Here is a 25,554-nt window from a genome sequence, read left to right on the forward strand (position 1 = left end):
AGCACCAAAGCTCCCTATAAGCCAGCTACATTGAGTTCTATAATCTTCTACTTGCTTCAAGAGTCAAGTCTCACCAAGTAGTAAGTGCACTAGAAGTGTCAATTGAACATTCTCTGCACCTTTTTGTTTATCTCACCAGCCATGCCTCTTGGCTGTCAAGGTGGTCGATATATTTTTATAATGCCATCCATGGGCTGGGGCCATAATGGCACTTTTAGATTTCTCTTTTTCATCTCACGTCTGTTTCTCTATTTGAGCATGTGTGCCAATTTATTTTTTACACCTTTTTATTGATACATTTTTTGCAGTGACTTTAAACGCCACATTGGAACCAGGTTGGGCTTACTGTTTGGCCACCACCTCTCTTAAGGAGTTCGGTGGTTCCCTTCTTCCGTGGGAGATTGGATGAAGAAGATCATTCTAACCTTTTGGGGGTGCAGCATCAGAAGTTGAAGACCTGATGGTCCACTGTGGCCTTCAATGGACCCCCATGATTTTAATCTTTAACAATTTAGACTGCCAGGGTTTAATAGAAGAAAACAAAAAAGCTCCACTAACAATTAATGCCTTTTCACTTAATAAGAACTTTAATATGCATTTTACATGCAAAAAAGCCACTTATCTGGCGAAAATGATCCAGTGTGACGGACGATGAAATGGGAAATTAAGATTTAAAATTATACCGCTATTGTAACATATCCACACGTAAACAGATTGATTTCCCTTGATTTTTATTTTATTTTATTAGTAAATATGCTAAGATACGGCCTTTTTCATCTGTGGGAACTTTTTAAAAAAAATCCTATTTGTTTTAAATATATTTGTTCATCCATTTCAAATGAGATTATTTTTAATATTGTGTTGCAAACTAATTGAAAAGAGGAAAGTTGAAAAAAGGGAAATGCTTACGGTTTACAATAAATTAAGAGAAAACACTTTTTTTTTGTAATTTATTTTAGCTTAAAATTATATGCATCGTTTATAGGAAATAGAAGCCGTTTGTATGCCGATCATAGATTCTGGGAACAAAACATCGAAAAAAGTGTTTTTACACAGTTTTTTTTACTTTTACTGAGTAGAGTGCTACATGAGGCGACTCAGGCTATGATAAAACTGTCTTAGCAGTTCTTGACAGACGCACCTATGTTCCACTCTCACTAGTGGCTGAACAAATATTTCTACAATAAGAAAAAGAGGAAAAATCAATCCCCAGGTGTGCAAATGGAACCTGGGAATCTGACTTGTCACCTATGAACAAACAGAAGGGAAACAAATATTCTGGGGACACATTAGCCCATGATTTACGAACCAGACTTGGACCACTTTAATCCTCTTGGATGAGTAGAAATGTCATAATGGCTTCTTTCTAATGCCTGTAGAGGGATGTATTTAGACCTGGGTGTTCCCAGAGACACAGGAGACTTCATCCGATGTGCCGTCTGCAAAGACCTTTGCTCCTTTGGGAAACATTTGTATGATGTGCGCCCTCTCAAAGTTGGACTGATGAGAGGATTGGGATGTCATATGAGGGTGGTGGAGCCTCTCGCAAGTCATAGAAGTCAGAGGAGCAAAGAACTCCATCTTTGGCCACCACCACAGAGACATAAAGAGGGCAGGACGTACTTTTGTGCGAATTGCTGTAAATTCATAGGATAAGGGGATAGCAGTAATGGTGGGTAGGTGAGATGAAAGCTGTCAGAATCAGTGAAGTTTCTTAACTAGGTTGGTCTTGTACTTAACTGTTCCATATGAAGACCTGAGTTCATCTTGAGACATGGTGGTAACACAAAATAATCACAATCATGGTCTGGTTACCAATTTCTTCAGCAACTTCCTTTTGATTCTCCTTAGTGGTGGTACATTTCCCCCCAAAAAAGAAAACACTAAACCAAGTTATATGAACCAGGAGCAGGTCCGGGGAACATGTCAGGGACAGGTGATGCATGAAAATATATCTGTCTGATACATGTTATCCATGGCTGGAAGAGTCCCTTTCTTTCTGGGGGAAGTATGTCATTGATACTCTGCTTCTGACAGTAGAGTATCTTTATAAATCATGGAAAGCAAGAAATAAGACGCTTATTAAGGAAACACTTAAGGCTAGAGGACCAGTCGCCGGTACGTTCTTTCTACCGTGGGGCTACCCACAAAGAACAAAGACGTTTTCTGCCAAAATTACTTACTAATAGACTCTGAAGAACCATACATTCCCACCACTTTGATATTCTTCTTGAAATGGTAATGTAATCAATGTCTCCGGAGCCCCCGTCCATCTCATTTTATTTTACACAGCCACTTGCAAAGATTTATTCTAGTTGTTCTCTCAAGGGTTCTTCTACTTCCACATTTTGTCCGTTGCCTGCGGGGAATGACTCACCTAATTCAAAAAATTGTTATAGAGCACTGATTTGAATCTACTGTGATTAATCTATCACGAGTAATATAACACTTACCATATAAAAGTGCACCATTATGATTTATAAATGACATAATATTGGATTATGCAGCGGTTTATGGAAGGCTGACAACCGGGTTGTTTTAAGGAATTTTAGTAATTATTGATTATTATTTAAAGGGTATGCTTTTCTGACAAATCACTGGGAAAACATAGTTAGAACACATTAGTCCATGCATTCGGTAAAAGTAAGAAACGCAATTGAAGCCTTGACTTCACATAAATATAGAATAAGTTTGATTTTAGTAATGATATAAATGATATTTTACTTAAGCGATCATTTTGAGACAACTCTTCGTTAAGTTGTAATCACTTGCCTTTGGTTTATAATATCACAGGTATCTAGAGTATGGAAGATCATCAATGGGTTATTATCACTGGCTCTAGATACCATGTGATACTATCTGATATATATATATATATATATATATTTTATTTTTTTGATGGTCTTGAAAATGTGACTCAAATACATTTTTGAATGACATCTACTTCATACAAGAGAAGAAACAGCATATTGTGTATAACTGTATTGAGCCCAATATAAATACACGTATTCTATACAGTCATAGGCAGGGTTGGACCGGGAAAGAAAAGCCACCTTGGCACTTTAAGGCCAGTAGTCGCTAAATGGCATATGTATGACTGCCAAACACCTGCGGTAAGTGTCAATAGTTCCATAACAAGGTATATTTTTTGAATAAACCACGTGTGATCACGAGAAAAGGTAACGATCCAGCTCCTAAAACAATATACCCTCCGGCCACAAAAGAACCACCTCCTTCAGCCCGTATTTTCCTTTTTGAACAGTGAACCTAACAATCCTTGACTGTAGAGTAGGGGATATACATCTATTTTGGCAGGGCAAATTCAGCTAGTTGCCAGTTGTCCTGAATGTGAAATGGGCTTCATATAGTATGTGTTGGTACAGCGTTACAATTATGCCATGGGGTGAGTATCAAAATTATTATTATTTGTTTTATATAGCGCCATCACATTCCGCAGCGCTGTACAATGGGTAAAGGGGACATAACAAGTAATATATACCACTACATTTCGACTTACAGAAACAAGGGGAAGAGGAAGGCCCTGCTCAAACGATCTCACAATCTAGAGTTAATTAGAGATCTAATATACTGTTTATCACATATAATATTATGAATCCCTTAGTCGTAATGCTGTATTCCGTGTACAAGCAAAGGACGCGTCGGAGGCCTCCAATGTCCATTAAATAGATTCCCATCAGAAGATGTCCTCAGGCCAGTAATTATCTGTTCACCACAAGCCTCTGTGTCATGTGTCGCTAATTAAGCAGGGCTCTTACACCGTATGATTCATGTACACGTATCAGATCTTTTATTCCTATTTGTGGACAGAGGAAAAAAAACCTAATATGTAATGATACCTTTTAGGGGCAAATATGTTTAACGTTCACTTTCTTTACATCTGTGTAAATAAATGGGAAGTGGGTAGTAAAATCTGCATTAAGCAAAAATAATGTGTGAATCGGAGGGGCGCGTAATATGCTTCTTCCCTTTCTGGTATAGATTGGGTTAAATTGAATTAGTAAAGGGTCTGCTCCTGTATTGTACTCAAAGGCAATAAAAATGTATGGTTTCCTTTCATGACTTTTTAGAGGAAATCAGAGGCCTTGGGGTTTAATTAAAAAGCACCCAATTTGGATATCACCAATCAGAGCTTGGGTTGGATTGGATTTGGGAGATCCATATGGTCCCCAACAGTGATCTACAGGCTCCTCATCATCACGGGGACCATGGGCTGGGAACTTTATTATTGATCTGATCCTGAGATGCCTTAAAAAGTAACCTTTTCATAAACAAATCCCAAAGATTACATATACTGACTGTTTCTAAGGAAACCATTACTTATGAGACGGTAAAGCTATACTGAATTAAGGCACCCGCATCCCGGGCTGAGGATGATGAGGCAGCCCTGGCACATTGAGGCTGCTGACGGCTGGATATGAGAGGGCGCACGTTACGGCCGGGCACATCCAGCCGGTGGCTGCACACTGTGCCGGAGCAGCAGATCGGATGCGCATGGAGCCCTAGGGGTTAGTGGCCCACTGGCAATTTGCCTGGTGTGCCAGATGACCCGTCCAGGCCCACCTGCCTGCCTTCAAGGAGGAATTTCTACAGTGATACGTCAGTGTGCAAAAACCAAGTCACATACTCAGATACCACTAAATCAGAGTAGAAAATGCCAGATCCAAGCTGTCTGAACCCTGAAAATCTACTCATTGAACCCTACAAATTCTGAGGTTCAAGATCTCAGCCTGAGATGGAATGAGGCTAGTGATTTCAACATTTGTAACATTTTTTCTACACGGAGGCATCACTTTTATTTTAAATAAATTCATAACACTCTTGTCTTTCTCTTAGGGACACCCCAGGGGTAACCAAGGATTTAAAGCCCACCCTGCCTCTGGGACAGGTCTTTCTAATACTGAATGCTGAGAGTAATAATGTGATGAGAGTCTCACCGGCAGTCTCGCCAGCAGTCTCCAGCTCTTTACATGAGATTAGGATGTTGAATCTGTAATCTTAATCCCCTGATTAAAAAAAAAAAAATCTGGCAGTTTGACCTATGCTATTGTCCCAAAGAGCTTACAATCGAGTGTGGGTGGAAAGAATGTTACAGGTTGACGTTAGCAGACACGTCCAAGGGCTGTCTAGTAGGTAACTCCCAATGAGAGAGTTCTGGGAGGGCAGAGAGAGCCCAGCCCAGCCCGAGACTGTCGCACATTATCTGCACTGTGTGTCTGGGCTCTCCCTGCCCACTGCACAGCTCCCAGCGACAGCTCAACATGTCCAGAGACACAGGGGAAGGGTGAGTCCCCCAAAAGCATCATCACCTCTCACAGGGGCTCTGGGGTGGGTGTCACATCGGGGACTCTAGGGTTAAACCCTGAACTGAGCAGTTCAATCCCCCCCCCGGGCATTTTTGGGTTTGTTTTGTGTGTTTCCTGAATTACGATATTTTACACCATGAAAGATCAGAAAGAAGAGAGCATGCCCCAACCCCTTAGCTCTCAAAGGGTTAATGGGGCAGCAGGGTAGAGCTGTCACCTTTTCTGCCTATTCAGGACATGTGATCGGATCAGATGAAATTGTTATTTTACATTTGAAATAATGTTCTATTGAAGAGGTGCGTTCTTTCCTACAGATTGTAAGCTCTTCTGGTCAGTATTCTCCAATCAGCTGATAGACTATAGCACTGATCCCCATTCATGATTTTGCTCTCTCTGTAAGGGTTAAAGAGCAGGTTTTTTTGTTTCCCATTCTCTCTGGTATATATATATATATATATATATATAATTCATCTTGCTGCAGGTAGCTGTGAAATGATTTCTTTTTTTAGTAGTGCACAGGATCACTAGTGTTTATTTAACCCTCTGACGTCTGTGTTTGTATCTCCTTTACACAATGCAAAGGAACAAAGGAAAGTAGCATTTGTCTGTGAACGATCAGTAACATATGTTTAGTGGCTGTCTCTGTAACACAGCAATTACCTGGGTGTCACATTTAGGGAACATGCAGCTGTCACCCTGGAGTAAATACTGATACCAGGGGCATCCTGTGCACAGCTAAGAATTAACCCCTTCTTCTGTTATCATATCTGCTTGTGTTAGGTCATCCAAACTAGTGATTGGTATTCTAGGTTAATTGGTTTACAACTCCCATCATGCCCATATCATACGTAAGCAAAAATAACATTTTCATGTTCCAGCTCTAAAGGACTGCAAATACTATTAGGATAAGCCAGAATTTAAGCAGTTGGCCATGATCTGTGGTGCAATCTGCAGTGGACTGTTTGTAGTTTGCTGGTTGAGCATTATTAGAGTTGCATCCAAGATCCAAAAAATCAGAAGGTGGCTCATCAACAAGTTACAAAAGGAAACTCAATGGGGGATGGTTGCCCTGTATATGGTAGCTTTTGTTAGTCCATCCTCCAGTACCTGGCAGGTTAAAGAAGTGTCTTTACTTTAATGAGAAGTCCCACCAAATGATTTGATCGCATTATTACATTAACAATGAATATTGAAAGATGTTAAGTTATGCCGTTTACAAAACAGTTGTAATAATTCTTTTAAGGCTACAGTATATGAGCCATATGTAATTTTACTCAGCCCAACACCATGACTCCTTATCATACCGCCTGTGCTAAATGATAGAATGGCTCAGTCTTAACCACCCAGCCTGATCTTCTGAGCAATGAAGAAGGTACAGACTTCATTAGCATTGCCATAAAGAATCAGCCCTGTGTGGTGCTTGATCGGGAAAAGTCAACCAAAATGTCACATGACTGACAACAATGGCCGCCTCCAGGGCCGTGGATACATTTTCTTCAATGCTAAAACTTCCCGTTAACACTTGATGGGTACCTGCAGAAAAACCCCAGGGCACACATCCTTACGGAAGAATAAAAAGCTAAAGCAATCTCTAATCATCCCAATTCGTGCTAAATTAGTGCTAAATGTGGCATTATGATGTTGAGACAATGTAACAATACAGAAAAAGTTTAACAACATTTTATATGATACATTGTAAAACTTTTGCTTAAACAGTTATAGTCAGTTTAGTGAATCATTTAGATTGATTAGCTCCAGAACGTTTGTGGAATTGGGTCATGGGGAGGAATAACAGTACTTGGTATTCTTTTTTGCTGACGGAATCATTAATGTCTCATAGGATTACGATGACTCTGATTCACCAGCAGGCATCAGATGGAAATTAGTATAGAATGGGTTCACTCTGTATATTAGAAACATGAAACTGTTAATGTATTCTAGTAATGTAATGGACTAAATTCATCTTTTGGAAATTTCAATTTTGATTGTGTGATAAATATTAAAATGTAAATATTGCTGAAAATATGTATTACTTTCTGAATTTTCTGCATAAACCAATGAGATTATCCTCATCTCTGAGCGGGATGGAAGTTATATATTTTGAATGTGTTTGATTGATCTAGAACTAAAAGCTACATTTCGTGGGCACATAAATAACGCCTTTCGAAAGGTTGGAGTCTCTGTTAATATTTTTGCCTACAATTGACTGGCTCATAATTCTGGTATTGGGTTTATTCTTTTGAGGATTACATTGCCTTGCTTGGGAGAACTCTGAAGTTGTGAATGAATGTATTGCTTAATATGCATTGTGATATTTGTGACCATGCTATACAATATTAAATGTCCGCACTATGCACTGTACTATATGAGCTCCGCAACAAGAATTCCTATATAATCCCTGCTCTATAGGTTATAATGTCAGGGTGATGATGTAAGACAAAATCTGCCTTAATTATACCAAACCCAGCCTTGATGACATATTATAGGCTATTCCTTGATGCCTTGGTATACTTTTATATCATGGTATGGGAGGACCATGTGCAAGATTTGCTCTCTAGGCATGGATAAGAAATCTGAGTTCTTCCAGCTATTGCTGGACATTCAATAGGATCTCGATAATTAAGCATAATTGGATGGTGTGTTGCTTGTTTCAGTTTTAGAAGGCAAGGTATACATTTTAATATATAATGTCTTATACGTGTGTTTGGCCATCTTTTCATTGCCACCTATTGTGCAACCATAAATGATCATGCTTGGCCAAAATTATACTGTCTCCCTGGAAAGGTGGAAAGAACAGATCTTGATTGCATCAGCGTAACACATCCCCTTTGTGACATTTCCAGGAAGGAGCCGCTCCAGAGATCAGTAAACTGGATTTATATATATATATATATATATATATATATATATATATATATATATATACTGCGTTGTGTTTACCAAGGGCAGGAATAAAGGAATTACCACATGACAGTAGCCCAGTAACATTATCCTATTTCTCCCTGGTGTTAAAATCCAGCACACAGCGCAGATAGAATTTATGGTCAAACTGGCTAAACTGGTTTTGGACAACTTCATGTGGGTAATAGAGCAGAACAGGTATGAGAGTTTGAACAGGCTGGACTTATTGCGTCCTAGGTTACTGGTAATACTCGATCTGTTCCTCTAAAGTGAAGACTGCCTGCCGAGTAATTAACCAAAGACACCGTGTAACACCCGGGGCAGTCTGATGACTGCTTGTTTATTAGAGGTAAATAAGGTACGGAGCAGTCATCGTAGGAGGCGACAATGTACCTGGCAGAGATGTGTTTTCCCGGCTGGTACGGGGCACACCTGCTTAGTTCCCACACTGACACCTGCCACAGCTGTTTGCAGTCATTCATGTGGTGTGCCACCAAACGCCACTTTTAAAGGTCCATGGGCGTGTGTCAAGTCAGGACAATCGGAGGTGCTTCCTGTTTACCTTAACGCTTAAAGGAACAATTATGTTTTTATGAAATATACATTCTGGTGTTTTTTAGTATTTTTATTTTATAGCAGACAAGGAAAAAATTAAATTTGATGGCAGATAAGAACTGTTCGGTACATGTAGTCTGGCCGTTTTCTTGTAAAGATTCAGACCTTAATCAGTCCTTGATCTTGACTTAGATTTACAAAAGCCATATGTCTCTCTTTATCTATCTATCTATCTATCTATCTATCTATCTATCTATCTATCTATCTATCTACCCAGGGCCAGCCCAAGACAAAATACCGCCTGGGGCGAAGTTTAAAATGCCGCCCCCCCCCCCCATTATCTACCCTTCCTCTCCCTCCCCCCCCCGTACTTACCTTTCAGCAGTCCTGCGGTGAGTCTCCCTGCTCGGTCTCGGTGCCGGCTTGTAATGCTGAGCGCCGGAAATGACGTCATTACAAGCCGGCACCGAGACCGAGCTAGAGGGCTCGCAGAGGAGAGAGAGAGGGGCGCCGAGCGGGTACTGACAACTTGGTAAGATAAAACCACTCGGCGCCCCTCTCTCTCTTCTCGGCTTAAAGAAAAGAGAAAAAAAAAGGCTTGGGGCGGCAAAGTGCCCCATGCTGTGTCAGTGGCGTGTGATTGCGTGTCTTCCTGCGATGCCAGTTAGCTTGTACTTCTAACAAGAAAAAAAATAAAGATAACGGGAGTCCAAAAATTGCTGTTTCTGCTATTACATTATGGAATCTGCGCTAAATACAAAAATAAATGTAATGTCAAATTGGCCAATGTATTGCTTATAGATTCTGACACGTTGGACCTTTCCTTATGTCTTTTAGGTCATCTTTAGTTTTCTGTTTTGAAAATAAGGTGTTCAGTTCTGGCTAAATTTTATTTGCGTTACAAATGTTGTACAAATGATTTAATTCCATAAATACCATCTGTGTTTATATCATTAGTTGCAATGAGATTTCTGAAGGACTTCTGTTTTTCTCCAGGGAGCTGAAATTGGACTTGAAGAGCTCTCTCTCTGAGTGTATGAGCGCTCTGGACATGTTCCTCAACAACAACTTCGAGGAGGCCCTCTGTCACCTTCAGGCCAAGTAAGAATCCAATTTACTACTGAGTGGGGTATTTTTTTGGGGGGTGTTTTGTTGGTTGGCATGGCTACGGGCAGGGCTTGACCAAGAATTTTTCAGAACTTTCAAAGAACATTCATTCATTTCATATACACAAGCCAATGTAATATTGACTTTTAGGGCCAGGATACACTTAAACCCAAGAAACATTCTGAGCTCCTTGAAACGAGGGACATCAGGGAAGGAAAAGGGGGCATTCGGATTTGGGTGTCGAAGGGTGACTGACAGGCCTGGACTGGCCATTTGGCTCATGGGGCAAATATCCAATAGGCTGGAGGTTGATAGGGATACATACTTACCAATACTGCCTCTCCAGCAGCAGATTGGTGTAGCAGTGTGCGTGTCCACTGACTAGATAGGCACAGCCTTGCACGTATGTTCTTTGGTGGTCACTGGCCTTAAAGTGCCAGGGACGCTTAACCATCTCCAGGCTGACCCTACATAGGTATGGATTCCTGCTCCTGGTACTCCGATACTCTGATACTATATCACTCCAAACCTGTCCATCTAATTCATTGTTCCCTTTGTGTTCTACTGTATACTTTCTTTCAGTAACCTAGGACGCTGTCTCTTCCCAGTTTACCTTAAGTTATTATTATCCAGGGACTGTCTAATTCAGAGACATTTTCTGGGGTTTTTTGGGCTGTTGAGCAGTGAATTTAAGCATAAAATCATTTATTGGGGCTTCAGAGCCTGGTTGAGATCCATTTCCTTTGAACCATCTTAGAGCTGATGTTTGGAGAATGACAGGCTGTACATCAGTTATCAATTATCTTTGTTGTGTTGTTTTGAATTCTAACAAAATAAATTCCAAAAGAACATTAATAACTCCTTATTATGGATCTGATCAAATCGAGAAGTGGGAGGCTTACTAAAAGTGATACATCATGCAATCTAATGACTGTAGGCTTGGAACGTAGACAATGACCGTTAAATAACTATAAGTCACTCTTACCTTTTGGGGTCTAAGGAATAGTGACCCCCGCTTCGCTCGATATACTAATCATTACTTTTCTAGGCATTCTACGGGCATTTTGATCGATGCATACCTTCTTGTGTGTGATTAATGATTACCCTTAACTGTATAAGAGCAATGATCTTTACGTGGGGTGTCGTGATTCTTACCCCTTTGGCTGATCACTGGTTATCTGGATATACTCATCCTTGTTTGAAACCTCTGCTATAACTGGAGCCTCAGATAATGTATTTACGATGACCCTGACTGAGCATCTGCCTGAAGGTTACGGCAGGAATATCCCACATGGATCCATTTATCAGCCTGCTGGGCTTGACAGTTGTTTGCTAGTCCTTTGGTACTGAAGGCCATTTTTCCAAATATCAAGGACTAAAGTATAAGATGTCACATATATGGGACTGTTTCATGATGTTTACGTGAACGTTGAAATAACTTATTTGGAGATGCGACTTCTTTACTTTGTAGGCAGTCTTATTAATGCTCATTAAGTATTAATATGTGTGGCATGTAATATGTTCATATATGCAATGATTGCAGTAAACAGCCAAGTGGGAGATAAGGTTTTCAGTCAAAAGGAAATTACATGGTTATCATATCGGAATAATTGATGACTATGATGATGACTAACCAACAAGGTTCAATAAACACCATTCAAAGACACATGGCTACCATTTATTTAACGTACGGTATAGCGATAACAGTCACGTTAAAATGGAAAGAACAGAAATAGCACATTAGAATATTTCACGAGCTGTCACATGTCACAGTGATGGCGTAATATTATCTATAGGGCAGTACAAAGCCAAATATTGATGGAGGTATGATTGTTCCATTATTTTCAACCTTTGATTTTTTTCTGACTCATGGGTCACACTCCCAGTTGCGTTTTGTAGTTCATTTACCCAAATCATTTACCCAAATCTACCGCCTCCCTGAACTGGTTTAATCACCACTGAATGTAGAGAGCGTTAGATATACGATGAACACACTTGGCACCCGGTGCACGGATCACATGCACTCACCAAATAGTGACAATGTTTTCCAACCACACTCGCTGAAGAAAGTATGTTAAAGGCGGAAGCAGAGTGTGCGTGGCTGCCGATTCCACATAGCTGGATAACAATGGCTCGCAGAACAAAATTTTTTTAAATACTTTAATACGGTTGCATAATTATTAGCTTGTCTTGGTTATCCAGGGTGCAACCCAAGCCAGCCCAACTATCTAGAACATATCTAGACCGTATAAAGATTGCCCCATATCGTATAGTACAATGCACATTACCACTACCACTATCATACTGTATACTTATTGTATAATCTCTCGTTCTAAACACAGGTGTAAGGACAGCATGTACCACGCTCTCACGTATGCCACCATGTTGGAGATGCAGGCGATGATGACATTTGACCCCCAGGACATTTTAAATGCAGGAAATACCATGAAAGAGGCTCAGGCTGTCTGCCAGCGGTAAATGCAGGGAAGAGTCACCTTATCACGGCTCGAAAGACTTGTCCCTTATTCAGTTCTTCCGTTTTATTAGCTAGCACGTTTATAGAACAATACATGAAGGCCCTTCCTCAACTGTATTCAATCAGCAATGGGATCCAAGGACGGGACTGCTGAGGTCTTGAAGGTTATATGACACTTCAGCCCGTTCTGTAAATATGTTCGCCACAAAAAGTGATCACCTACATCTAAAATACTACAGGCTATCTATATAAGTCATATCTATATATACATAACTTGTCATGCTCTTCTATACCTTTTGTCCCAGTGTCTACCTATAGAATAGCTCATTTTCTCTTGGGCTAATGCAGCTATATACATTTTTTTCTTTAATTAAAAGAATTTGCTTCTTTTGTTTCATTATAGTATCGATTTTAAAAACAACATTTAGGAGGGGGGGACAAATCCGTAGCTCCTGGAACTTCGGCCCTCCCTCTGTCTCCTGGTCCTGTTTGCGATCCTGTTTATTTTTCCCCCTTTGTATGTTTTGTGTTTAGTGTTTAAACATTCATTCTGACACGTTTGTTTTACGCCGTTTCATCAGATATAGGAAGAAATCCACCGTCGCAGATTCTTTCAACAATTTAGTTCACGGACAAAGTCTTGATCAGTTCACTGAAGGTACCTGTCTACTTACTATTTAAATTAAAAAACAAGAACTATTTTTTGGTAAATATAAATGTCTGATATTTTTTTTTTACTTTTTTTGTAGCCAATTTTATCTTTTGTAATCAAATAATATTTAGCAGCCACAAAAAAAAAAACTTCTATAGCTTAGCATACAAGATATTGGAAAATACTTGTGATCATCACGATCAGATCTGGGGGAAGCAATTTCCAACAGTACTTAGTGTTATGAGCACTCTGTGAGAAAGTATTAGAAATAGACACTACTGGCCAGGGTAACAGGATATCGCTTCCCCGTGTGAAAAACAGCACTTTAGTTCCACATATCTCATGTTAAGACACACAAACTCTCATTTATGTATACAAACAATAACATAACGTAGAATTACGTAGGTTATAACTATTTTTTTGTCTATAGTAAGAGACCAGTGCTCTGTTCTTTGCTATTTTTATCTTACAAAGCAGTATTTTTATTTACTTAAACTCAAAACATATATATATATATATATATATATATATATATATATATATATATATACAGTGTATATATTTATGTTAGAAAACCCTTTTTCAGGGATTTGTGCTAGATTTGTTTTCTATATATTAGGCCTTTGATTGTGTGAAGTGCATTATACCTTCCTAGGTAATAAAATAGGGTGAATGGGATTACTGGGTATTTTAAAAACGGCAGCAGTAATAACCTGGGCAGTAGGGTAACCCCATCTGCTATATTTCCAGGACACATATCATTTATACATATTGCTGACCAGTACAGGTAAAAAGCTGCCCCCTGGAGTATGTGGGATGTATAACTGGGTAATTGGTTCCCTTCCGTGAATGAATACATCCCGCATACTGCAGGGGGCAGCACTGTGCTGGTCAGTCATATGTGAGAAGTATTTGTATCTTTTAAATCACCACCGAGGTGGTCACCCTGTCTGTAATGGGTGATATATTGGGTGGGAATGTTGGGGTCTTTTCTGTAAGCCCATTCATGTTAAATACCGTTGATTGTTAATTAAGGGGAATTGGGAAAAGGTGCCAACGTCATAGTTTGTCTACGGCACCAACAGCCCGTGGCATGGCCTTGAGATTTATGATTTGTTGTAATTTTATATATTTATATAAACTGTATGTTTTTAAGACAAATACACGCAAACATATCGTTACTGCCAGTGCTGTTATTAATATATTAAACTGGAAAATATATTCATATCATATGAAAAAAAACCTCTATAATAACATTATGTGTAAACGCCATTAATCACTGATATTCCTGTGTGTTTTATCCCCAGAGGAAATTCACGCTGAGGTTTGCTATGCTGAGTGTCTACTCCAGAGGGCTGCCCTCACTTTCCTGCAGGTCTGATATATATATATATGTGTTAATATTTGAGAGATATTTGTGAGATAAAGGAAGGTTTTAGTAAAACTAGAACTAGTAAAATAATATTAATAAACTTATTACCTAAATTATCTTTAGTTATTCCAGTATAGATTTGTTACAGGTGGCTCAGTTTGAAGATTGCTATAGATTTTTTAAAAGAGTCTGATTTAAAAAAGATAATTCGATTTGATTTTGGGCACCGTTTAAGGAAAAGATTCTCCTCGTTCTCCAAGCGGGCCCCTGGATCAATGAGGACCCTAAGCAAGCTCTTTATCTTTTTAATATTGTAGCGTCTGCTTTGACTGGAAAGCTAACATTTCTGGGGTCACTGATAACTGAGTTAGTTAATAAAAAAAATACCTACTGAGGCAGAACGTTTTGTAATAAACCCCCCAAAAATACATTAGAATGATTTCAACAGAGCTAATGCCACAGCGTGCAGACTTTACATGTCAATAAAAGTACTTATATATACATATATATATATATATATATATATATATATATATATATATATGTAGATATATTTATACATATATAAATATATACATATATATAGCTATATACTTATAAATACATATATATATATATATAGATATAGATTCTCTGTGTGTCTTTTTGGTTAATTCAATGGTTTCCAAAGGTATATGCTAAGGCTTCTTCCTGCATCTATCAAGTCAAAGCGTGAAAATAGAGAAATGAGAAATAGTTAAATATTTTTCAAAATGTACATTTTCATAGTATCTTTTTTATATCTTGCATCTTGGGAAGTAATTAAATATTTTATCTTAAAAAATCTACATTTTCATCGAATAATTTCGTATATCCTGTGTTATTTTGTATTGTTTGGGGTATCTATATTACTGTGTCCCAAAAAAATACTTCTCTTACTGGTTGTTGGCTGTCATCAATAAATACAGTTTTAATGTACTCATAAGTGCAAAAAGGTCGGTGGCCATAATACGTAGGGTGCCGGATATGATGAGGGTCACCGAAGGCTTCTGCCGCCAAATGCTCATTTTTCGTTAATGATAAACTTGCTATGTAAATATAACAAAAAAACATATTTATTCTTGAGTAAATAAGGGTAACACTGTTTTTCATATTACTGCAGGACGAAAACATGGTCAGTTTTATCAAGGGTGGGATCAAGGTCAGAAACAGCTATCAGACATACAAGTGAGTGGATTCTGGAATGCCCCGGTCTCCAGACTGACATGTAGCCTTGGAAGAGTTTATACAATTGTAGAAAATACAGATAAAATCACATTTTATATATATGTTTGTAATTATCGTCTGGGAATTTCAGCACAACGGGGGAAGTGATTTTTATTCCACTCATTCCCTTTCCACGCATTTTCTCAATGGAAGCTCGAAATGACACAGTTTTAAAAAGTATTTTTTGGATTGGGTAACTTTTGTATTTTTAACAGTTACTGGGTTGTATACCTGTTTCAGTATTTGTTAGAAATGTAATTTTAAAGGGAAAAAAATCAAAAATAAAGCTCTTGTGTGTATGTTTTTTATTTGAAGTGCCCTATAAATGCATTCTATGCAGCGGTTACAGCTACGGACTCTTTGTGTAATGAACTTTTTTTGGTTAGAAACCAAGATGGCAACATTAAAAAATTAAAATTATTCAATCTCAGTAGTCAGTTTTTTAAAACCTTAGATTTAAAAAATAGCCTTTTTGAAAGAAAAAAAAGTTTATTATCTGTTAAAAAATCATCCATTTATATGTGTTCTAGCTCTGTTATCTTAGCCTAATGTAGAAGACAAGCATCCTGACTCCTTATCATACTGTCTTGTGGTAAATTATAGAATAGCTGAGTCTTAATCACCCAGTCGGACACTCTGACTAATGCTAGGTTAAGTATATGGCTAGTATTATTATTTCTTTATTTATATGGCCACGTAAGATGTATGACAGAGATTTAGATACATGTAATGGTGTAAATTAGAACACATATATGCAGCAATGCATATCATTATTTGAGTTTATTATCTCTAAGAAGAATCATCCTGTTATATCACTTCAGACGGAAATGAATCAATAAACAATGGCTGATCCCTGTTCTTGTGTACATTCCTAGAGAACTTGACACCCTGCAGAAGTGTGCCAGCTATGTGAAGGGAGAGAGTCACTGTCACTTTGAGGGTGGAGTGAAGTTGGGCGTTGGGGCATTTAACCTGGTAAGTGGCGACATCTAACATACATGATCCCTGGATTTTTTGCTTGATGAGCTCTCAAAGCCAATTGGAAGTGTATGCATGGGTCAGCGAAGTTCATTCATTCGCAGAAGAGATTTAGCAAGATCAAGACAACAGTGTGCATGTATGTGCGTGTGTATGTGTGTGTATGTGTGTGCGTGTGTGTGCTTATGTTCTAATTGCCTCCCTCTGTATGTGTCTCACACTTGTGCCCCCATTATTCAGACATTATCGATGCTGCCCACCAGGATACTGCGGCTCTTGGAGTTTGTTGGCTTCTCTGGAAACAAGGTAAGAAAAGAAATTATGGAGCTGACCTTTCCGGAGGACAGGCTGAGAATGCGGGGGCTTACTACGCCGCTACTACGAGTGTAATTTAAACTACAAGGTTAAAATCCTGTTAAAATCACTTTTCACAAGCCATGGTGATGATTTGATTGATTTGTAAATTTAAATCTTATTAAAAGTCAACATATTGGGGATCACCAACTTACAATTCTGGTGCTGTTTTGGCTTAAGGGTGCTGTTCCTCTGAATAAATGTTTAATTACATAAAAGCAATACATAAACTTTTTTGTCTCTATGGCAACAAGGTATTGGTGCCAGCTTTTGTGTCACATGACAAGTGTTCCCAGAAAAAAATATGAGAGAGATTGATGCTGATTGGCAGCCCGGACTGAAACATAGATGACAGATAAGAAGCGTTTGGCCCACCTAGTCTGAAATTTTTTTCCCTCCACTATGTCTGTTGGGTGGCTGTCCCACTCATCTTCCACCCCCTCAGTAAAGTGTACCCCATAATTTAAAAAAATGTCTCTATTCTTACGGTCAGTTTCTTTTCCCCAGGAGTACGGGCTGACGCAGCTGCAGGAAGGGGCCACGGCTCTCAGTTTCCGAGCCCTGCTCTGCACTCTGCTTCTTCTGTGTTATCACACGTTCCTGAGCTTTGTGTTGGGTGAGTGACACTCGTGCGATCACTTGCAGTCATAATCAAGGGAACTTCAAGATTGTAACCTAATGTATCGGTTAGTCTTAGTCTGTCAATTCTTGGCTTGTCAGACCCCTTGAATATATGTATTGTATTAAGCGCTGCGTAAACTGTTGGTGCTATATAAAATAAATAAATAAATAAATAATAATAAAAAATAATAATGATAATAATAATAATTTGTGACTCCTGCATCTATTGTTTTGTTTTTCCACTTCTAGGGACCGGTAAAGGAAACATCGAAGAAGCTGAAAAGTTGCTTCAACCGTATCTGAACCGTTACCCCAAGGTATCTCATGTTATGGTTACCCTTTAGCTGACTATCCTATGACTTTTGAGATAGATAATCCGCTGATACAACGTTATCATCCAGAATTAATCTTTAAAAAAATGACTTCCCCGTCCCTGCCTTGGCACCATACATTGTGTACCACCATGGGGTTATCACTCATAACTTGTAAATGTTGGTGCATGGTGTCACATGATGCAGCCGCACCAATTAAAAGAGGCATGTGATATCACATGACCCATTTCTCCAGCTGGGAGTTTTGATGTTGAGGATGAATTAACATGATATTGTACGTGTGCCAACCTCTTGGTGAATGCACTCTTCTGTCTGAGCCAGTATCAATATTTGGGAAAATAAATACAAGTGATTTATTAATCATTTTAAACGGGCTTCTCTGGCTACCAGATATCAGAGGAGATAAGCATGGGAACCTGGGATATTTCTAAATGACTCCAAATATTAACCCTTAATCATGCAGATTCTACATAGCAACTCATCAAACGAATGAAACGACTCATGGAAACCTCATGAAAACCTTGACAATATTAAAAGATACACTTAATTGAGTAAGATGCATCCAGACAGGCATATCAACCATGACATATTAGTAGCAGAAGCAGTAATGATGAGTATTCAGTATCATCAGACTAATGTAGGGAATGAAAGAGTCAGTTCCACTCCTGAAGTGTTAGCTCTTCACCCTGAGATTGGAGCAGAAGCGCTGAGAGCTCCCAGGTATGGAGAGAAGCAGAAGGGAAACATAGTAGACGATCTACATGAATAAACTGTTCATTAAAAGGCAGAATACAAACACCAAATATATGTGTTTTTTTTCTCTAGGGAGCCATATTTTTATTTTTTGCGGGAAGAATTGAAGAAATTAAAGGCAATATTGACGCGGTAAGAAAATCAACCTGCCAATGTGTCACGGGGCTGTGTATTAGGAGAGGGTTGTAAAGGCACTAAGACTAGCGTGAATTCGGAGAGATTCTTTGGTTTTCTTTTCCTATATATGTGGGGAAGCCGTTTGTGTTCTGCATGCATTGTATATGAAATGTATGTCTAGTCTGGGAGCAGAGCCTATGTGTCCCTCTTCTCATGCAAATGCAGTTATGATGAAGTCTGTATGAGAATTGGTGTGATGTCACATAACAAAAAGGATGGGGATCATTGTTCCGGATTGTCCGGCTAATAATAACCTTTTCCCCATTCCAGGCCATTAGTCGTTTTGAGGAGTGCTGTGAAGCTCAGCAGAGCTGGAAGCAGTTCCACCACATGTGTTACTGGCAGCTGATGTGGTGCTTCACATACAAGCAGCAGTGGAAGATGGCTTACTTCTACGCCGACCTCCTCAGCAAGGAGAACTCATGGTCAAAGGTATGCAGATTTATATACGCCGGTCAGCCATAACGTTATGACTACTGGCAGGTGAATAACACCGATAATCTTGTTATCATGGCACCTGTCAGTGGGTGGGATATATTAGGCAGCAAGTGAACGTTTCGTCCTCAAATTTCATGTGTTAGAAGCAGGAAAAATGAGCAAGAGTAAGGATTTGAGCCGCTCAGACAAGGGACGAATAGTGATGAGGCATCAGAGAATACCCAAGTGCTGCACCCCCATCTCAGCCCATCCTAGGATAACCTTAATGCGGCTCATTCATTCTGAATTTCCATGGCTTCAATAAGTGGAATTCTAAGTTTCCTCCTTATTTGTATATTTGTGCATTGGTACGTTTTGTTTGATCACTTCCACCCCTAATTTATATCTCAGATTAAGCAACAGTTAAGGGGCAATTGTCACATCCCAGATGATCCAAGTATGAATTCCTACACCCAAATATAGAATATTATTTGTATTTGTCCCACATATTAATTTAAACAAATCTATTTTCTTCTACACAGCATGTGATATTTATCATATTCCTGCCATGTAAATTTTAAGCATTTGCCTCACCTTGAGATAAATAAAAAGCTGCACCGGTGTAAAAATGTCTGACAAACCGATAGTGTTCCTGGAGCATCATGGGAATGCAAGGAAAATTTGCATAGCAAGCCTGGTTATGCCCTCAATAAGTTAGGGCACTATAGATACAGTACATGGTTGTAGGGTTCATTCTGCCCAATCTCATAAGCGACAATTCATCTTTAATAACTTACTAAAGGCAACTCATTGCGTATGCCTCACTGTTGCTGGCTGACGAAGCCACATACTCCAGTTGCAGATTGTGTGCTGCAGCTTGTCCGCCCAGCTGGATATGACCAGCCGCATGCTACGTGACCACAAAAATGGAGCTTGTGGCTAAATATATCCAGCTGTCAGCCTTACTTACACTACCGGGTGACCGCTGGCCTTAAAGTGCCAGTACAGCTGGAAAAAACCCTGGTAAATATGCCTGTCTAGTTATATCTGTTGGTTGGGCATCGGGTAAGCGGGGCAAGGCCCAGCCCATTAGCGTGCAGCCCCGGTGACGTACATGGCTGCCTGCTGAGAAAGTGTAAGAACTCACCACGTGGCCCCAAATATCCAACAGATGGCCACATGTACATCATTTATCGGCTGCTGGCCTTAAAGTGCCAGGGTCCATTTTAGTTCCCAGTCTGCCTTTGACTGTAAGGGCTGCCCAGACCTGAAATCATTTGTAAAAATAAAACAGCAGCTATAGTATATCAGTATATCAGCCTAATCTCACTTTTTAAAATTTTATTTTTATAGATTTTTCGCACAAGAGTAGGATACACATAACAAAATAAAGCAGCAACAAAAACATCACCTCTGTTTACCAGCATTCAACAGCGTAATAGGTATAGGTCTGCCATACAGTACGTCCCGATATAACACAATACTGAATATCTCCCTAAATATGCATCCCGATATACAGAGATGGATCAAATGAGAAAAAAGAAATACATTATACAACTACATTTTTATCAATCATATATGTTCGCTGGGAATGAAATGATTAGGTCTGACATGCAGGCCGGTTACTTACACTTTTTGCCCAAAAGGTTTTCACCCCCACCCTCACTGGCACCCGGTTACCCAAGCTTCCAGGACCTCAGAGATCTGTTTTGACCCCAAAAAAGTGTCAAATTCAACTAAATGTGGCAATTGTTTCCAATCAAGAGATTCATACTCAGTAGAACATTTTTTGGTTGAAGATTTATAGCAGGCGGCTACCCCCGTACATACCGGTAGTTCTAATAACTTGTGATGTTTGTATTACAGGCTACATATACTTACATGAAAGCTGCCTACCTCAGTATGTTTGAGGGACAGGACTGTAAACCCTTTGGAGATGACGAAGTAAAACTCTTTCGGTATGTGAGTCAATAGAAGCTCATCTTTGTAATACACCTTTGTCCTTCTGGCCCTGACCTGTGTGTTGTTGCTGGGGCACAAGGGAATGTTACAGTTCCCAAAAATTGGCAGTAATCACCGCTCCTTTTGTCTCATTTGCTATGCACTATAATGTAAACTCACAAGTGGTCCCTTATAACCCCACCATTCTTGCCAGGAACTTTGTGTGATAGAGTCATAAGGTAAGCTTGAAAGCTTCCAGGCATTGTCCTCAACTCCAGTTGTGTCTGTAAGTGTAATGGATCTTTCTTATGTATATGTTATATATTTAACTCGTTCAGTTTTGCACAATAATAACAGCACTGAATAATAATAATAACAACATTTTAGTTATTTTTACATTTTTTTTACATTTGAGTTTAAACAATAATTAATCTAATTATTTGTACTAAATATAATATTAAATTTAATGTTCAATATTTAAATTATTCAGATTTATATTTTTTCAGATGTGAATTGCACAAAAGGCATTGTCAGGACCTTTAATTTCCTACAATAGTCATACTTGATAAACACTACCTGCATTTTCTTTAGTATACAATGCACAGTTATAGATATTGAAACAAAGCAGCCCCTGTAACAGTAGGTAAGAAAAGTGCTGCTTTTCTTTAGATTGCTTTTGTACAAATACATTAAGCGAATGCATGTAAAATATATGTAAGAAATGGTTTCTAAAGTAACGTTCAATTCGACAAACGTCCACAAGAGGTCGCTGTCGGACAACAATTTTATTATCCGTCTCTAATGCAATTTTGCAGAAAAAAAACAGAATTGGGAGGTAAAACAGGAAAAAAATAGGCTTCTACTTAAGACATGAGGTTTTTTTTAGTTTTAAGAAACCCAAATATTTTTTTTTGTTTTATAAATATAAACCACATAACTATTGTGAAATGATGATTTATTGTGCACCAGCAGGTTTCTACTACAACTGAGTAAAAATTAACAATAATATTGAAACTAACAATAACATTAACACGCATTAAGACATAGTGGAACAGAAGGAGAAAAGGGCCCTCCTCTTCTGAGCTTACAATCTAAAGTGGTTCTAAAAGTATCAGAAATATAGAAATCATTCATCTGTTTTCCATTTCCAGGCAGGTTCCAAGTTTGAAACTCAAGATCGCTGGAAAATCGCTCCCCACTGAGAAATTTGCAATCAGAAAGTCTCGAAGATACCTGCCCCAGAATCATGTCCCTCTACCGGTCCCTCCCCTGGTACGAACATACACGGCCCATCATTACAAGTTATTTCCTTAAATTGTAGTGGTGATGACTTAGAAACTAAAGGTGGATTTTACTCTTTTCTGTTTGCACAGCAGAAAATAATGAATGGGCTTATTGACTGGTAGGCGCAGTTAATGACATGGAATTCATGTGTTTTAATGTTTGAAACGCACAGGAGATGATGTATATCTGGAATGGATATGCTGTGATTGGAAAGCAGAGGGATCTGACTGAGGCCATGCTGGAGACTCTGGTCCGGGCAGAAGAAGCTCTGGAAGGAGCTGCAGGTAGCAAGTGATGTAGTTTAAGGCAAGCACTCATTTTTGGGATGTACTGGCATGTGGGCATTGTACGGTTACCAGGGCTGGTTCTACACCGTCCCCTTTTTTCCTCATTTTAGATAGAATTAAGTTTTTATATTATGTGTTTACATGAGTTACTCATGAGATTTTAATGTAGAATGGGGTCAGGATTGGGGACACAAAGAGATAGTATACCTATATGAAAGCGCTTCGATAATTCTAAAGTAATGATTGTCCCGATAGCGAGAATTCTTCTTCCAGCCCGCAGCGTTTAGGAAGCCAACGTTCTGTGTGCTTTTTCTACAGCCAGTGATTTCAGGATGGACGATCACTGTGTGGTGAAGCTGCTTAAAGGCCTTTGCTTGAGGTATCTCGGTCGAGAAGACGAAGCAAAACAATGTTTCAAATACATACACACAAAGTGAGTGCTCACAACCACAAACTCAGGATAACCGCTCAAAGAACCGCGAGTCCAAGTCAGTGCTGCCCAACGCGGTGACCATTTCATGAGACTTTGAAAGAGTGTTAAGATTCCATAGTAGCAAACTATCTAAATCACACTTATTTTGTATATGTTTTTTTATTTAAATAGGGCATTTTTGTGTTGCCAATTAGTCATATGGGTAAAGGATTTAATTCAACAAAGTGTTAGCAATATAATCCATGAGTCTTATTAGGTAGCCCAACACTTGGTGCGCTTATGGTAATCAAAAAGTGAGAAAAGCTCTCTCTCACCATGCGGAGTAGAGCAATAAATAAAACGATATATTTACCACTATGGGTATGTCTCAAAACAGTCCTGCTCCAATTTAACAACAATGCAGTTTCCAAACCCAATGGATGCTAGGTGCAGACATGCAGATAAGATGCATCACTTTTTGATTCCATGCGCGCATTATGTGTGCCCCCACATTTGCACTTGGCTTCTTCTTTATACATATACAGCTATGATCACATCACAAGGTTGTAAGTTCCCAAACCAGAGAGTTCCTCCTACATCCCGCTGTTACCATGTTGTGAGATTCCATCCATACAGGATAGGTGCAGCTCATGCAAGTACATCGAGACCAACACATAAGGAGATTAATCTTGTCCTTTTGGGTCATTAGTGATCTCCATGAGTATTTCTGCCAATTTTGGAAACTTAAGCGGTGGGGCGGATAAAGTTGGCCTCTCATAATAAAAGTGTATACTTGTATAAATAACGTGGCAATTGGCCTCCAATGCTTGGCTTTGGGCTATGAAGCCTAAAAGGCTCAAGCACTGGCTTGTAAGACCAGAGCCCTAGCTTAAATTCCAGTCTGGTCCAGTATAATACCAGATGTTAGCTATGATTGTGTGATATAAAGGCGGCCACCAGAAAAACCCACATCAAATCAGTCAAATAAAGTTTGGGAATGGTGAGAACTGCCAAAAAATCATAATGTGACTTACTTATATCATGTCCCAGACACTGCACCCCTTCCAATGTATAAACATGTTATGCAATATGCAATATTTGTGCCCTGTAGATTTGTAGGGTGTTCAGTGTTCATGTGTGAGTGAATATATCACACTTGTCCACATTTATAGTAGTCTAGATACCAAAAATCAACGTATTCACTTTGTTCAACAGTGAAAAGAAGATTAAATATGATCATTATTTGGCCCCAAACGCCCTGCTGGAGCTTGCTTTGCTTTACCTACAACAGGACAAGAGGGAAGAGGCGACCAAGCTGCTGGAAACCGCAAAGTGAGTGCAGGCTGAGGGGAGAAGCATGACAGATACTCAGCACTGTGAAATAGAGGGTTTTCACATTAGGGGTATTCTGAAACAAGCAGCTATAAGGAGGGGTCCTGCTTGCAGAATGATATCAGAATGAAGCAGTTATTGAATATTATTTTTGAAAGTTTACTTGCAATTCCACTTTTCACCACTGGGTGTCTAGAGTAACATTGTGATAAGATAGCATTACACCTTCACTGAGTCAGTTCTATGCTCATTTTGTGGGGTTTCAAAGCAGTTCTATGCAGGCCAAAGTGTCCTCAACAGAGCAAGCTGTGAGCCGAATGTGTTTCAGGATCCTGTCTTATTGGGCTTTTTGGCTGGGCTTCCCCCAGGCTAATGTGTAAATTCTTCTTGTAGATGAGCTGTAGATGAAGTCCTAGGTGGTTAGAGGTGGCAGGTTTGGCTCCGGCTTGCACTCCTTACAAGCAAGGCAGAGCCAGACACTGGTACTGAGCCCATCTCGAGCCTCTTCTGGCCCACCCAACCCTGAACATGAATAACCCATCAGGGTTGGCCCTTCATGTTGTTGGCGAGAGGGGATTATGCATCTGCATTATTTTTGCTTTTAAGTTAAGGGTTTCTTTGTTAACACTTTAAAGTTTCACACCAGTAGATGCATTTGGCCAAACGTATCTCCTGCTCAAATACTCACCTGCAGCTGGCTCCAACTTCAAGGGGGGGTCTAAAGAGAACCCCAATATGAATGCCCATTTGACTTCAATGTGATTGGCTGCTTTAAGCAACATTTTCAGCTAATTGTTTGATACGCCAAACAGTCCCTCTTAAGTTTAATTTCTCTTTTCTAGACACAACTACAAGAATTACTCCATGGAATCCCGCACACATTTCAGGATACAGGACGCTCTTCTACAAGCAAAATCTGTTCCACTCAATGGATGCAGTTGACTGTCCTCTAGGAATTCAATTTTTTCTTAATTTATTTAAATAAAGGGGCCAGGAGGCAATTATGGAGACTGTCTGAAATAAATTGAAAACAA

General features: G+C 39.2%; 1 protein-coding gene across 1 annotated transcript; it reads left to right on the plus strand.

The window, feature by feature from the left end:
• The first annotated feature begins 5,279 nt into the window (after positions 1 to 5,279).
• Positions 5,280 to 25,462, plus strand: LOC149288497 (tetratricopeptide repeat protein 39A). Its single transcript, XM_089491666.1, has 18 exons — positions 5,280 to 5,302; positions 9,777 to 9,881; positions 12,230 to 12,361; positions 12,945 to 13,021; positions 14,323 to 14,390; positions 15,529 to 15,593; positions 16,508 to 16,607; positions 16,851 to 16,916; positions 17,472 to 17,580; positions 17,835 to 17,902; positions 18,743 to 18,802; positions 19,118 to 19,279; positions 21,131 to 21,226; positions 22,361 to 22,477; positions 22,662 to 22,773; positions 23,095 to 23,209; positions 24,404 to 24,520; positions 25,363 to 25,462. The coding sequence occupies exons 1-18, from the start codon at positions 5,280 to 5,282 to the stop codon at positions 25,460 to 25,462; spliced, it is 1,692 nt and encodes a 563-aa protein (XP_089347792.1).
• The last annotated feature ends 92 nt before the right edge of the window (positions 25,463 to 25,554 follow it).

Source organism: Sceloporus occidentalis, unplaced genomic scaffold, assembly GCF_023333645.1.
Source record: "Sceloporus occidentalis isolate IW3139 unplaced genomic scaffold, rSceOcc1.0.p SCAF_51, whole genome shotgun sequence".
In the NCBI taxonomy this organism is placed as follows: Eukaryota; Metazoa; Chordata; class Lepidosauria; order Squamata; family Phrynosomatidae; genus Sceloporus; species Sceloporus occidentalis.